Raw genomic sequence first — 16111 nt, forward strand, 5'->3', positions numbered from 1 at the left:
CATTGCCAGTCCATTTTTGTAATAAGCAACATTTTGTATTCATCTGTTAATGATCGAGCTGTAGATGCAAAAGAGAGTTTTGTTAGTTCTTTGATAATGGAGGTGTTTTTCAACCTTAACGAATCAGTGATTCTGTGAACTTAGGGGAAGTTAATACCCACACCCTGGTATTGCTGGGCAGAAGCTTTCTGTAGCACTCACTGCCTTCTGCTTTGTCTTAGGAGTGTGGAAAGATTCAGTCATGCTACTGCTTTGCTACCTTTGTGTTGTCTTTTTCCTGAAGACCTCCCCCAGCTTACTGTAGGAGTATCAGCTCAACTCTCCCTACATTTGTCCTCTCCTCATTGCTGTGTCTATGGAGTGAGAGGCTGAGCTTCGTGGTCAGCTCATGCAGATCAGCAGGGTCCAACCATGGACCTTGCACAGAGTTGTGTTGAGTCCGATCATCTCACGGATCCAGCTGAAATTTAACTCCAAAAAATGCTGTTGTGTTGGTTTTTGATCAATTCTGAAATGGCCATACCACAGGTGCTGCAGTGACGTATTTTGTGTCTCATCACCAAGGAGAAAAACTTGGTCTTACATGTTCCTTATCATCGTTATAAGTCTGTATGTATGAGATGTTGTTACGATGGGGAGGGGCGCACAAGCACAGAGGAGAAGCAGCTGCCAGAGGAATGGTGCCTGTTGCTTTATCCACACTTCTGGTAAGGAGCAGAGCAAGCAGATCAAGTCAATAAGCTGTTCTTGCTGTAATTGCCTACCCTGCCTCCAGACATTTGACCCTGGCTTGGAAGCTGGTCTAGGGCTGGTCAAGAAAAGAGCCATCACTCTTGTGACTCAGAGTCAGCTTTGCTGAAATCGTTAGTTAAGCCAGCACATAACCAATGTGAGACCAGGATCAAGCTGTTTTGTTTTTTTTCCCCACAGCGACTAATGACATTTGGTTTATGAGCTTATTGTCATCTTATTTTATAGTAAATGGGATTCAATTTATGTATTAAACGTTAGATGCTCTTCCTTGATTTTCTAGGACGAATCCTGGACTTGAAGACTGGAACGGTAAAGAAAGAGGGTCAGCAGTCCTCAATGAGAATGTGCATGGGATCAAGACGCTCTTTCATTTGCAGGATGAGGTATGTATTTACCCGGTGTTCCTGTTACAGTCTCTTCTCGAATTATAGGCTCCAGACATTGTGCTGCACTTATTTGACCTTGTTTAAAAGCTGAAGCTGTAATGACACATTCCTATTAAGAATTTCCAGAATGCTTACTTTTGTAACTGTAGTAAAACTGAAACTTGTTTTCCTTTATGATTAATGACAAAGCAGTACCTCATTTGTGTTGCAGTTATTTTTATCAGTATTGGGTGTTGTGTGCTTTCCCCAGAGAGCTACATGACAACTTCATCCCTGGAATGCAAGCAATTGTCTCTTCTGGTCAAATTATTCAAATCGATACTTTGGGAACTGAGCTTTCGCAAGTGTAATGAAAGCCCAACTCTGTGTATTTTTTCAACAAACCAATAATATTAAAAGAATCTTGAAGACAAACAGGAATTCAGCTGCAAACTTGCCAGCTATGGAAGAATTAACCTAAGCCTGGTATGAATTAACCAGATGTCAGCTGGTTGATTCTAGATAAATGAGTAATTGTTGGAGGATTTTTATTTTGCAATTTTCCAGCTTCTCCTGTATTGCTTGGGCTTCCTAAGAGGTCTGCCTGCCCGGTGGTTCTGACTAGAGCTTTGTGGACACTTCTATTGTAGTGCAAACTGGATAAAATGTCTATTGCTATTGCAATAACTTCCTCTCAGTGTGGTTGGGGGGGAAGTACATAATTGCATTTGCAACCTATATCCAATATGTACTCTGAGAACAGATGATGTAGAATTTGTTATGGAATGGAATGCACAAACCAAAATATCTGACACGTTACAACAGATCCATGTGCTTCTGTTAATTGTGGTGGATATTCATCCGGTCATGCAAGGAGTCAGAATATATGGCTGGTAGGTGCCTTTATAAGGGGTTTGTATACTTCATGCCTGCAACATCAGACTTGAAAGCTGTAGCTCCTTTTATGCCTTGGCATACTCGGTCCATGCAAAGAGTCCCTGTGCTTTTGACTTCACTCTTCTTTGTAGTGATATATGCAGCGTAATGGCCATAATTTAAACAAATAATGAGTGTTGGAGGATGCAGTAAGAAATGTGTATTTCAACAGTAGTGTTCATCAGACAAGAAGAATGCTTCAAAATTGAAGGATGAGGGCTACACTCCAAAGACCTGTTTTCATACTTTTTTTCTCAGTGCTCTGGAATATATGAGGTTGCTGCTCCTGTTGATGTTAACTGTATTTGGCTTTTGAAATTATGAATCCAGTATCATGCACGCATCCTCTCAAGTAACGTTAATTGTAGTTTTCTCTATTGTAGCTTGTTAGGAAACAAAATATGGTGGCTTCAAAGATTTCTTCAGAGATGTTAAGTCTGATACTTGCTATTCAGTAAGCATCTTTTCTTCTCTAACAAGGAGACAGCAACCCACAGCCGGTGCCAAGGATGGTTAGAGCTTACTAGTTAGGCTTTTGGATGTTATTTAGCAAGGCTGATACAGGCTGAGGAGCCAGGAGACGTCTTCAGATACATTTCTGGGTGTAGCAGCTGTGGTTTGCCAGCATGGGCAAGACGCTGCTGGTTGGCAGTGCCTTGTCTCTTTTGAAAGACAGCAGCCTGAATCCTGTGGTGTTACTACATTTTACTGCTAATTTCACGGGGAGAAGAAATACAGCCTGGCAGAGAGACACTTGGAACATTGATTTCCCTTCCTCCAAGCTGCACATAGTAGTCATGTGAGGAGGACTTTTTTGTGCAAGGAAGGCCTAATGTCCTGTTTACTGTTTTTCCCCAGCTTTTAAACCAGTTCAAATTGCAGTTATTTTTTAACACTGATTCTGGAAACTCCAGTGCATGAAAGTAGTTTTAGACATTCCAGTAGCCCCATTGTTTTTGTAATTCTAAATCTCACTTTAATTGTTCATTCCTTCTCATTGGCAGTGACTGGTAAAAATAAATAAATAAAAACCTTGTTAGAAGAATGATCCTCAAATAATGTGAATTTTCCTTGGGATTACTTCTTTCATTGTTATTGTTCTTTCTGTCAACTGCAAATGAACGGTTTAAATCCTTTAAACTATTTCCTTAGCTTCAAACGGATTGTTAAAATTATGCTGTTACACATAGAAATGCCGCAAAATATACAGGAACAAGTGTTAAACAAAATTACTTGTCAGTATAAATAGTCCATTCTTGCAAAGATTAGTTTAAAATCTAACAATGTTATAGCTGGTGTGCGGCAGTTGTAATGCTCTGTCCAAGAAAGCTACTAATACACCCATGTGTGGGGACCTGACTTATATTCTTGTCTAGTTTTCACCCTTTTTGTAATTTATTTCTATGAAGTGTATCTTATTTATATCTTGAAGTGTAAGCCACTCTCGGAATTTGTTTCAAATAGTCCTTAGGTTTGGGGGGTTGGAAGGGAATCTTTATTTTTCTTTTTAACATAGAGAAAATATTAGTAAGTAGTATACCCAAAAGGCTTGAGCTGTGAAAGCTGCAAGTTCTAAGAAAAGATGTATCTGGGACTTCCTGTCAGAAATAAATATCCATTCTGGTCTACTTATGCATACTAATAAAGATCTTAAAATGCATTTTCATCTCAGGTATTTATGTTCATTTTTGAGCCCTTTCAAATATGAATTTACTTTTAGGTGTGGAAATGCTCCTCTGGATCATTTACCTCTGAACAGAATAACCACCATGAGAAAAAGATACAGGTACTATTACTTAATTTACTGCAACAGTCAGTTGCCATAAGCACTCTCATTTTTCCACTGGTCTAATGCTCAAGTGCCGAAGAGTACTACCTGGACAAACATCTGCACTGGCGTACAATGTGAAGTAGCCCTGGGTCACAGGGGAGGAGAGCTTGCCACTCAGTTCAGCTGTGGCAGTCACTGGATCTTCTTGCAGGCTGTGAGCAAGTTACTCAATTTGTCTTTAACCAGTACCATCTCTGAAATATGCTTCACTGTATTTCTCTGAGTAGTATTGTGGAGAACAGGTAAGGTTTGTGTAGCATCATAATAGAGCTGATATTGTGCAGAACTCTAGGGTCATGGTTGTTTCTAATATTAAAGTTAACGATAAATCATTAGTAGTAGTTTTAAAATGTAAAGCTATTCTGCATGTCAATCAACATGATATTTTTGTGTTTCCTTTTCATTTAGGAATGGCCTTGGCCCAGTAAAAGAAGGTGAAGCACAGTATGCTGTTGTCCATTGCACTGGCTATATCAAGGCATGGCCACCAGCAGGTGTGTATCTTGTACACGATGTGCAATGCACCATCTGCAAAAAGAGATGGAAACATGGCTCAGGATCCATTTGCTGGTACAGAGCTGGTCTTCTATCGGATTTTAGAGGCTTTTGAATATCAAGCAGTCAGCAGTTGTTACACTCTCAAAATCTCCTCATTGTTCCTGTGAAACCCTTCTCAATTTTATTGCCATGGAGTGCTCTAGGAGTTGTCAGTAATGCAGGACTACAGCAATTGAAGCCAAAAGTTCAGTCTGATAGCTCACATAAAAATGGCCAGATTTTAAGAAGGTAAACACAGAGTGCTTGTACCTCTATAAAGCACCAACTAGTGCTTTTATATTTAAGTACCAAGTTGCAAGAACCCACATATGAAAATGTGTCATTTCAATTCTGGTGCATAGGTCTTTGCTTCAAAGTGGTGGTGGTAGTGAAGAATGTTCAGCATTTTTGATAAGTTCTCTATTAAGGCTGTTTTTCTGAGAAACATGTCTTGATGTGTTTCTTTGAACTACAGAGAAAACATTTACCTTCTGTAACTTAGTATTGCACATGGGAATATTTACACTGGAAGAATTCAAAGAGGAGACAATGGAGTTCATCCAGACATCATCATGAACTGGGCTGGCTGACCTTGGCATTTGCAGTAGTTGAAGAGGGCTGTTTGCAATATGACAGCGCCTGGCATGAATCAAGCCATGAGTTGTTCTGCCCTTTTGCGGTTGTATACCGCAAGCATAAATCACATTTAGGCAGGGATGAATGCTAAAAGAAGTTTGCACCGAGTCTGTACACGGGTGTGCAGATTACAGGCGTAAACCTCTTGTTGATTTCCTGCTGAACTGTAGTTTCAGAAGTTATATAATAGTTCATTTACCAGTGATTTTCATCTTGCGCACAAGTACACACAAATATACATGTTTAAAATAGTACAGAACTGAAGCTTGTGACATTTTCTGTAACTTTTGCAGCCAAGAACGGGGCTAATTTATATCACACGTGATCTGTGCTGGTTCAGACCACAATGCAGACAGTGAAAACCTCAGCTCTTATTGCTGATAGTATTTAATATACTTCAGCGTGATGTAGAAGTCAAGATGTTCCAATTTCATTTTAATCCCAAAAGAGTGAACAGAACAGTGTATGTAAATTGCTCTATGAAAATGAAACATTTTTGTTAGCTTCCACAAAGCGGTCAGCCTTTCTGTTGGTATTCCCAAGCATAAGTGAATTTAGCTGTGATATACAGGATGTCTCTTCAGAAAGATGCAGGTCAAATGAGATTTCTTGGAGATCCTTGCTCATTTAAAATGACAAGCTTGCTGTACGGTATTGGAACCTTAGAGTCCTAATGTTTCAGGGCTGTGAGGTGTTATCCCCTACTCTAGCTCCTCCAGAACCACGCAGTTGTCCCATGCTTAGCATCCTCTCCAGTCTCGTCTTCAGTAGTTTATGGGAAGATTATGCCAGTATTCTTGGACTATCTTTCACATAAGATCAAGCAGGAATTTTCTTGTCTCTGTCTCCAGTGTTCTGGTGCACTTCCAGAAGGAATTCATATCCTGTCAGCTTTTACTTTGCTCGGTTAAACCATCCCACTTCTAATCTCCACTCTTACTATGTACTCTTTTCTTTGCACTTACTCATCTTTTAACTTCACTCTTCAAAATGTGGGTCACCAGAGCTAGAGTCTTGTTCCAGATGATACTGCGGTGATATATAATGAAAAGGGTATTTCCTGTCCTGACTGGCAGTATATGATATGGTCTGTTTCTCTTTTATATGGTGCATCCTGTTGGCATCTTAAGTCGCCTAATATATATACCAGACTGTCTTTTCCTCAGTTGTTGTCACTCAAGATCTTCCAGTTTATAACAAAAATAGCTGTGAATTGTGTGATCTTCTGATTTCGTAATGTGAAGTTTCATCCCGTTTCTGTTGCTGTATTCTGTGGCAGTTATTGGTCCCCAAGTGCATGCTTATGCATTTAGCAATGTTGAATTTCATCCCATTTCTGTTACTTCTCTCCTCAAAATCCCATGGTGCTCCCCCTATGATATCCCAGTGCTCCTCCACAATGTTAATGCCTCCAAACTATAGCACAGTCCTAAGGGATGTTCTAGTTTTTTTTAAGAGCCATATGTGGAATTTCAGTGTTCTTTTATGTTACCGTCCAGATTGTTACTCGTCACAGTCACGCATATAGTACAGAATCGAGACATCTTTCATGACTATTTATTTGCCCTCACCCCTAAGTCTTACCCAGTTTGTATTGGTGATTATCATGTATACGGTGTCTTTAGGAGCTGAATGGGAATATCTAAAGGCTGAATTGGCTTCCAGTATATTTGGGTAAATCAGTGGCAACATTACTACATTTGTTCTCATTTCCAGCAGTAATTCAACCATAATGTGCAAAGCAAATGAAATAACTGCACGAGTAATCGAATTTGCTAAAGCGTTTCCACCCTGTAATAAAATTACTTTTTTTCAAGTCAGGTAGCAATTAACAAGCCCCCAGCCTTTTCATCATCTCTGCATTCATGGGAGTAAATGTGTTTGTGCCAAATGTCAGCTGTTTTAAAAATTAGCTGTAGAAAGTATCATTTTCACTTATTTTTCAATTGCCAAGTGGACACTCCAATATAAACTCCCTATCTTGTTCTTTCACAGTATGCAATGTGGCACGTGCATTATGCAACTAAGACATAAGGCATACTCCATAAAGAAAATAGCAAATATTTAGCAAATTTACTTAATCTGCACTGAATTAAATTTGTTTAGCACCCAGTATTTTCTCTTTCTGGGTTGTATTGCAGTGTCCATCGCCAGTGTGTTAATTCTTTTTCAGTCCCACACTACAGAACACAAGCAGTAGTGATGCAGAAATGCTAAGACAAGAACTGATGCACCATCAGCGTTAATGTGATAGAGCAGCTGGTCAAAGGTTTGACAGTTGCTGCTATGAGTAATCGATGCTAAATCACTCAGGTAATTTGAATATTTTAAACATGAAAACAAATGAACTATAAACAGCTGTCATCAGTATGGTGGCATGTTTTAAGGATTTTGCTTGCTTTTTTTCGGAGATCTAAAGCAGAAAGCAAATTCTGTTTTGTCTCATGTCTGTGGTCAGTGTGAAATCACTTCTGCCCATCTAGCCTTTTTTTTTTCTTTCTTTTTTTCTCACCTTATGGAGCAGCAAGGCTCACCTACTTATTGGCAGGCTGCCCGTAGTGCCTTTGTCACTTTGTAATAGATGGGAGAGAAAACAGAGGAAGCATCATACCTCGTCCTCCTCCCAGAAGTGAGCAGGAAGCAGGCAGGGCCCGTGGGCAGCTGGGCAGCATCTGCTTCCTTCCTAGCAAAGCTGACCAAGGGCACAGTCTATGCTTCCTCTGCATTCCCCTGCAGAAGGTGCTTTTTGGCCGTTCCCTTAATCCCATGGGGTTTGCCTTTGGTCGAGTAAACCACAGAGGGAAGACAGCTGCTTGGAGGGGTGGCTCTGTTCAGGCTGGGTGTTTTCCTGGTCTGTTCATTGTCCTTCGTGTCTGCAGCAGAAGGGTCAAGCTCTAAGTGCATGTACAAGCCCCAGCATATGATACGTGCACACCCATACGCTCACAAATTTTAAGTTGACCTTAGGTAGACTCTGCATCAGGGTAAGTTTTCTGTGGAAGTGAGAGGATTCAGATCTTCCAGATCGACATTCCAACCTGTTATGTTGTTCATTTCTTACGTGGAGTGTATGTTAGAATAAGTAACGACAGTGCAGTGTTGCATTATTTTGAATGAGATGAAAAGCCCCCTTGTTTGAAACTGGCTGTGTACCAGCTCCAGGCTTTGTCCCCCTGTTTCCCATGAGGCGGCCCAGCTAGAAGGCCGTGTGATTCTTAGCCCAGAGAATGCTTCAAGCTCATAACCAGTCACAAAACTGAGAAGTGCTGACCTTTTCCTGATCATTCAATTTTGAACTTAAGCAAGTACTTACTTTACAAATTTTTCCTCCCAGAGCATCTTATTCCTGAAAGGAAATTAATCTTATGTAGTCCATATGATATGTTCCTAATAGTTTATTTTCATGCTGTAACAATTGATGGAAAATATTTGGTGGAGAGAGAAGATACAGTCTGTCAAGATGTTGTTAGTTTTCTGTAAATCAAAAACAGGACCTGCAGAAGAAAACATTGTGAAGAAAAGGCTTAGATAGATCCTCATTTCAAAAACTTCAAATAAAAAGTCCCAGAATAATGTTGAATTCAAATAATGTTGAAATCTTCCTCTTTTTTCCTCCTTAGTTTTTTAACTTAAAAAAGAAACAGTTTGGTCTTCCAAGTCAGACTTACGGTAACGTCTTAACCACAGCATGCCAAAGCTGTTAGGTTATTTTAAAATTTTGGCTGGGATCTGGACGTTTGTGTAGAGTACTCCCTCTTCCAATACAAAACAAAATAGTTGCTTGAATATTCTTTGCACTGCTGTCATTTTAAAGTTCTGGGTTTTGCTTTGTTTTTAAAAAAAGAACCTCAGCTTTTAGTGGGATTTTCACAATCATTTTCTTTGGTATGCTGTAAATATCCACAGTTTCCACTGTTATGTATGAGAAGTAATCGCATGCAGTGCAGTTTCATGCACAGGCGTATAACTCTATCAGTAATGGTTCTGATGGAGATAGGCATTTATAGGGGATTGCTAGAGATCACTGGGCACTCACTCACATCTTTCTAAATAGCCACAAATGATTTATTTTTGAGTGTAGTGAAGTGAAACCACAAATCCACTACCACAGTTCTGTGTCTCGCAGAAAGCATGGGGCAGAAGGACGGAGAAAGAAGGCAGAAAATGAAGTATTTTTCTGTTGTTAGAGCCAACTGGAAGCTCAATGGGAAAACTAAAAAGTTCCTTATGTCCACACAAACACATGCCATTACCCTGTGGGAAACTGTTTGCTGGCACACAGGACACTTGGAAATTAAATATAACCTCTAACAGCACAGTGTTCTATTTGTGATGCTCAGTTGCAGGCTTAGCTGTGTAAAATGTTGATATTAACTTGAACAAGCATTGCACTGTATTTATTATTCGAGAGAAGCATATATTTGGTGTTGAGAAATACAGCCTCTGTCAGGGTTACATGTAAAGAATGTGAGTAACTGATGTATGTTTATTTTGTTCATGTCTTCTAAAGGTCAGCAGCGTGGCTGCTCTCCTGCATGCTTTTGGAACTTTTCTGATGATGCTGATGGTGCTTGATGAACTTAGGAGCAATGTTACATTTTGCTAAGAGCTGCACAAACCTGTCTTAACAAAATCTGTCTTAAGAAAATAACTTCCATCTGTGGAGTGCTATCAGGAACGGCCCCTACACTGCAGACAAGTGGACAGTCATTTGGGCATATTTTTGCCCTGGGCACTTTTAGAAAAATGTCAGTACTTTACTGGGTCATGTATTGATTAATTCCAGCCTTTTTTTTTTTTTTTTTTTATTATTCATAGTGTGTCTTGTTGGATAAACCAACTAATAACTTTTCCAGTGTGTTATGCAGACCAAATATACTCCATCTTGCAAAAAAGAAAAAAAAAAAAAAAAAAAGAAACAACAACAACAAAAGGTGAAGTTTAGATCAACACCTTTCCTTGCCAACACTGAGTTCCATCAGAAATGGTGTTTCTTAGCTTGGTTTAATTTTGGAGATTGTTTATGTTGCTTTGAGTTTATTTGGGCAGTAGCAAGACTGTACAAAGTTCCTAAAAAGGAAAGTGCTGTTGAAAGCTGCAAAAAAAAAAAAAAAAAAAAAAAGATTATGCAAAGTGGAAGCCATCCAGCTGGGTGTCTCTGCTGTCATTTCAATGCACTGTGCCACTGAGGAAATGACTGAAACTGCTGTTGAAGTTACAGGAACATACTTCAAAATTGTCCTCTCCAAATGGAAAACTCCATTTACAAGAGATCAACTTTTGGTTAAGATTATCTAATCAGAAGGTCTAAAATTTCCTCCTTAACAGCATTCTTCTCTGTGTTTAAGTGGCCTACCTCTCAGAAGTACCAAGCATCCCCCAAGAAAATCCTCTGGAGGTGGCAGGATCTCGAGTCACTCACCCTCAGTGAAATCAGACCTCTGCTACCGAGCTGTCTGAGTGTAACCGCCGTTACTTCAGGCGCTGGCTTTTAGGATGTTTGGGTTTTTGGCTGACAGTTGAACTTGCAGATTTGCCCTGTGTGGAGCTCAGGGCTGAGCGATGTCCCCAGAGGCGTGCAGTCCCTGCTGCAGGCCTCCAGCCAAAGTGTTACAGTCCTCTCCTGTTGCTCCAATTTTCTTTCTTCATGTGGTTGTTTTGTACACTGCTGCATTCCTTTCGCATCAAAGTCAGCATCCTCGTGTTCCTTCTACCACATCATTTAATTTGTCCTGCGCTCGGTTCACCCCTCCATTCACAGCTTTGTAGGATGAAACAGAGTCCGATTCCCTTTGCAAACTGCATCATGCAATCCTCAGTTAACCATTTTACACCTAATTAGGAAGAAAATTGGTCACGTGGAGGAGTCTGCCTTTAGTTTCAGCAGCTCAGCCTTCCCTACCCACCACATGTATGTGATCAAACAGCCACGTGTCTGCCAAAATCCTGTCTTAAGTGGACAGGATTTTTAGTTGATGTGTTTGATGCTGCTTTTTCAGGACAGTCTTCTCTTTTTTTTTGCTGAAGAGGCAGCCAAATTCAGTTCTTCTGCATATTGGAGCTGTCATTAGTTAATTACTAGGCCTTGTGTTGAAGAAATAACTCTGTAAACACAGCAAGGAAGAAAAACAAAATAATTCGGTAATCCGACTCTCTTAGCTGTGGTTTCATGTCGGTGGTTTGTGCACTTGGTGATATGCTGCTCCCTCAGAGCATGGGGCTTATGTTTTGGAGGCTTTTTCATGGTTTGCCTAGTGGGTGAAGAAAGAGAGACTGGAATAGTGGTGTGTGAAATGTCAAAGCAATGCTTTGTGATTGAGCTGCCTGGAGGACCCAATTAACAGCACAATGCAGTCCCGCAGGAGGTGTCCGTGCAGCCTGTCTTCGTTTCAGGGATGTTTTACATGGCCCCAATCAGGTGAAGCTGTGGTTCAGTGGAGGTACTTGGTCAGAAGCACAAAATTGAAAAATATTAGGGTTCTGCCCTGTTACTTTTAACTGGTTTAATGACTGATTTTTTGAAGTGTATTCCCAAGGTCAAATACTGTGATCTTGATCTTTTTGCACAACTTAAGGAAATATTTCAGAACAAGTGTCTGAACTTTTGTTGAGGGATATCACATAGGTTTAAAGCTAAATTTAGGGCCAAATTTGTGTCTATAGATAATAATATCATTGTGTAGAAGACAAAGGATTTCTGACGCTTTTTCAGTTCTCTTGTGTGTGACATGGAAATGTCTTTCTGTGCTTCAATTTCCCTCTTATTAGAAGGGACAATGGTGCTTCTCCTTTGTAAGCCTCTTGAGGTCCCTTGGAAGTATCCTAGTTACCTGTTAGTGGCTGCAAATGAGGACGGCCACCCAAAATTGTGAATTTTGTTGCAATTAAAGTTTGTGATCATGATATATATATAGAGAGAGATATACGTAAATGTTCTTATCCATACTTTATGTATTTTGTTTTGTTGTATAACCCAATAGGAACTGAAAAATAACTGTAGAATGTTATTTAGAAACTGGTAGATAAGATTGAATTCTTTTGATACAGAATACATCATTCAGAAGCTTCTTCATTCAGTTCCTTTACTAGCATTTATTGTCATTTTCCAGAGGTGTCATTTAAAAAAGTTGTATGCCATCGTCTTCTGCATGGTCCAAAGATTAACCTATGTGAGGAATTATAATTTTTGGCAATAGGGTGGCTGTTGTTTCATGACTGGTAACTGCTTTGCAATTAATTTCATTGATGAATCTCATTGAAGCCAAAAATGCATCTTAAATGATTCACTGCCTGTTGTGACTGAATTCCTTGAAAAGTCTTGTGAAAGAGCTTGCAAATCACATTAAGTAAGTCATCAGTGTCACTACTGGGATATTTTTTTGTTTTCAAATCCTCCATAGGAAACTGGTATCTCAAAACTTGAGTTGGGAAATAGCCTTACTAAAAGTTTAGCCAGCGAGTGAGTAAACAGAGCTAATCTGAGTGTTCCTATTTGTGAAACACTGAGATGGAAAACAGTACACATGTATGTTTTGAAATTATTCCTGTGTTTATAGTAGTTACTCCTGTTACACAACTGAAACATGCACTGTTAGCTAAGCATCCGCATTTTTTCGATCTTTCAATGTAACGACCCAGATTTAGTCCATTATAGAAAAAAGTAAAACCGGCTGTTAAATGTGGGCATGAAGTTGATGAATAAGCTAGGCTGTGCCTTGTTTTTAAGGCTGTTGATAATAGATTATTCACAAAGAAAACCGAATGCAGTGTGCGGTGACTGAGCGTTTTAAGTGACAACGTGGTTCCAGTAACATGCTGTGGAGCAGTCCTCGTGGAAATGTTGTTGCCCATCTCAGTGCAGCATGGAGTTTTTGTACCTGCTTTGTCTTCAGCAGCCGAAATATTGCTGCAGTATTTGCTGTATTCACATTTGAGATGTGTAGTATCGAGCACAGCTGAGAAGGATCATCTGACCTGAACCCAGAGATAATGTCTGAGTCCTAGAGAAGGTGATAAGGTCGTTTGGTATGATTCAGAGCACCTAGAATAGCACAGAACCAGGCCAGCAGCGTCTCTGCTCATCCCAGTTTCCTAATTATAACAGTATTTGTTATTGTTTACTTTAGGAATGACTATACCAGAAGAAGACGCTGATGTGGGACAAGGTAGTAAATACTGCCTCGTGGCAATAGGAAGGCTTCAGGTAATGCCACTCTTTCCTTATGTAAACTACTTCTGAAAACTTAATCAGTGTTGTGGTTTAGGTGTAAAGGATTTGCACGAAGGTCTGGTTCTTGACTATAACTTTTAATATGCTTCCAAAGCATAAAGTGTCTTGATGTCTGTGTGCAGTCTGGGGCTTGCTTGGAATACATTGACAGAGCAATGACAATGTGGTTTTGGTACACGTATGTTTAACCCAACAACAGCAACAAAGATGCTCCTGGAACGTGGGCACATGCGGACCTGCTGTTCTGTAGGGTGCATGGGGCTGCAGTGCTGTGGGTGGTGAGAACCATGGGAGTACAGGTGCTGCAGATGGTGGGTTTAAGTGGCTCCCAAAACCAGCAGTATGCTCCCTGCTGTTCTCTCACCTGTCCTCTCATTCTGGTTAATCAATTACTTGAAGGAAGGTAATTGCAGGAGTTATTTTGAAAATGGTAAAGATAAGGCAGTCAAGAGGCACTTAACATCTAATGGCTTTTTTCTCAACACGTGTTGTATTTTGCATTCAGAGGTGATGCCAGCTGAGGGAACTGTGAGAATAAAACTTTACTGCCTTTTTGTCCCGACCGTTGCAACCAATGTATTATATCCTTTGCCCATAGCTGGTGAGAATTCTGAGCTGAATCTGGAGCAGTCGCAGTGAATCCCCTTCACCACAGCAGGAAAGCTAGTTTTTACTTTTGCAGCGTGGGAATTCTGCCATGAGCAATCGTGTTCGAGCCTCCTGCATGATCCCTCGTTGGCCTGCACTCGTTGCCATATGCTAGGATGGCATCACTTCTTCTTGCAGGGTAGAAGGGACCCCTTGGTAGAGCACAGGTGCCAAGCCTGCCTTAGTCAAGGCGCACAGCCTCCACGTTACTGGAAACATCAGCACTTCTGCAGAGTGTGTCTCTATTGTGATGGCAGACCTACAAAAGTATTGCACGATGTTTTTGAAGTTAATCATACTTGTATAATCAGGGGTAATATATTCCATTAATGGATGGAAGGAAGTTATGGGGATTCATATGTTAGAGCTGCCAAAGAAAAACTATTTCTGAGAAAATCGCATTAGTAACATGTGGAGTGTCAAAACATCTGTGAGGTTACAGAAGCCAGCAGGGCTATGGGAGGGAGGGCAAGGGGAGGCTCCGGGGTTGGGTTTAATCACAAAAGAGTCAAGGTACAGAAATGAAAAGCTGTGCTCTGTAACAGTAAATTGAAATGTTGCATACAGTTAACTGGCAAGTCTGACGGCAAAAAATGAGATTTCGTTCCTTTTGCGTTGGCACCTTGTTAGCCTCACTGGCTCTGAAAGTTGTAAGAAAAACAATAGTCTCATTTGTAGCCCCAGCAGGAACGGATGGAAATGAAGTGGGCTGGTTGCACAGGTTTCAGGCAGAGAGCTGGAAGTGCTTCATTCTATCTGATGAGCTTTGAGGAGCGTTTACAGGAGAGCTGTGTCTCTTCATTGCTAGCAGCCCCTTGCTGGTCTAACAGCACAACCTACACCAACCTCTGGAAAACTTGGTCAGGTTGTCTGGGAGTTTCATGTGAGGCCCATCTCACCTGGCTGCGGCTATCTGAAAGTTGAATGCTTAGTCTGAGCTAGTCCTAGATACATTTACAGATAATGAGTTGGCCTCTTCTAAAGAGTGACCTTCCCATCCTAAAATGGCTGGCTTGACTTGTCCTTGGGGAGGCTCTCGTTCTTGGTTGGCAAGGGCAGGAACCAAGATGCCTAACTTCAGTGTGGTCCCACACAGTGAGATGAATCCAATCGTATTCTATCCTTACTGTATTGGGAACGTCTGATGTATTTGTTTTCCTGCTGTGCTCTTAAGCCTGGGAAAGTGCTGTGGGGTGAGATAATTGCACTGCAAAGTAGTGTAAAGGTGGTTCTATGTCATATACCCATGCTGTGGTTTTATATATGACTTTCTCAGTAGTTAGTCTGCCAGCTGATTTTGTTCTTTAGCTTTATTACCAAATTTGAGTTCAGGTTGCTGTTCTGTGAACTAAATGCTGTGGACTTGGTTGGTCCTAGGTAACCAGCTCTCCAGTGTGCATGGACATGAATGGCATGTCGGTCCCAACCGAGTTCTTGTCGAGGCACAACTCTGACGGAGTCATCACGTTCGTCGACCCCAGGTGCATCAGTGTCATTGGCTACCAGCCCCAGGTCAGTGAGCTGCTGTCAGTGCGGAGACTCGTTAGACCTGATAAAGAGAATTCCGTTTGCGCATTAAAAATGAAAGCAGCAAAACATGAAATATTTGTAGCTGACAATTCATATGTTGTGAAATAAATGATGTTCATTTTTCTTTTCTCTCTGTGCTTCTGTAAAATTTGGTTTTCCCTTTTGTATGGGGAATATCTTCTTATCCTTTTCAGATCTGATTAAAATCCAAATGGCAAGATGCTTTAAATCTTGCATGGCTAGCCAATGAAGACATGCTGTGATAGAAAGTTTAACAATGCTTGGAGAGAGTTTTAGCTCTGTAAATCTTAACTTCTGCTAGTCTCTTGAAAAGTAAGAGAAGATCATTTATGGCATGTACTTTCCTTTAGGCTTACATCTGTTCCTGTGAGTAGGAGGCTAGTAATTGAACTGAGGAGAATAATAAATGAGCTCTGACTGCCACAGCCCTCCCTCAGATAACTCAACAGTTGCAATTTACAAGCAAAAGTCATTTCTTCTAATTTGTTTTTCCATTTATTTTGATTTTAGGTAGCTTTATAATGACTGTTTTTACAAAAAATATTGCCAGAGAATGTGTTTTTGTAGAGGATGTCACTCTCTTCCAGACATTGTTTCACAGGTATTAAAAAAAATCACTTAATA

The 16111-nt window shown here is 40.4% G+C and overlaps 1 protein-coding gene across 10 annotated transcripts in view; it reads left to right on the forward strand.

Annotated features, from left to right (window-relative positions):
* ARNT2 (aryl hydrocarbon receptor nuclear translocator 2) overlaps nucleotides 1-16111 on the forward strand; it is a 175542-nt gene that overhangs the window by 125954 nt on the left and 33477 nt on the right. For all 10 annotated transcript variants that reach the window (XM_068696302.1, XM_068696303.1, XM_068696305.1 and 7 more), the window contains 5 exons: nucleotides 1034-1136; nucleotides 3775-3840; nucleotides 4294-4379; nucleotides 13185-13261; nucleotides 15314-15448. In XM_068696302.1, the coding sequence (XP_068552403.1) occupies nucleotides 1034-1136; nucleotides 3775-3840; nucleotides 4294-4379; nucleotides 13185-13261; nucleotides 15314-15448 (467 nt within the window). The remainder of the gene's footprint in view (nucleotides 1-1033; nucleotides 1137-3774; nucleotides 3841-4293; nucleotides 4380-13184; nucleotides 13262-15313; nucleotides 15449-16111) is intronic.

The sequence above is a fragment of the Anas acuta genome, chromosome 12 (genome assembly GCF_963932015.1).
Source record: "Anas acuta chromosome 12, bAnaAcu1.1, whole genome shotgun sequence".
Classification (NCBI taxonomy): Eukaryota; Metazoa; Chordata; class Aves; order Anseriformes; family Anatidae; genus Anas; species Anas acuta.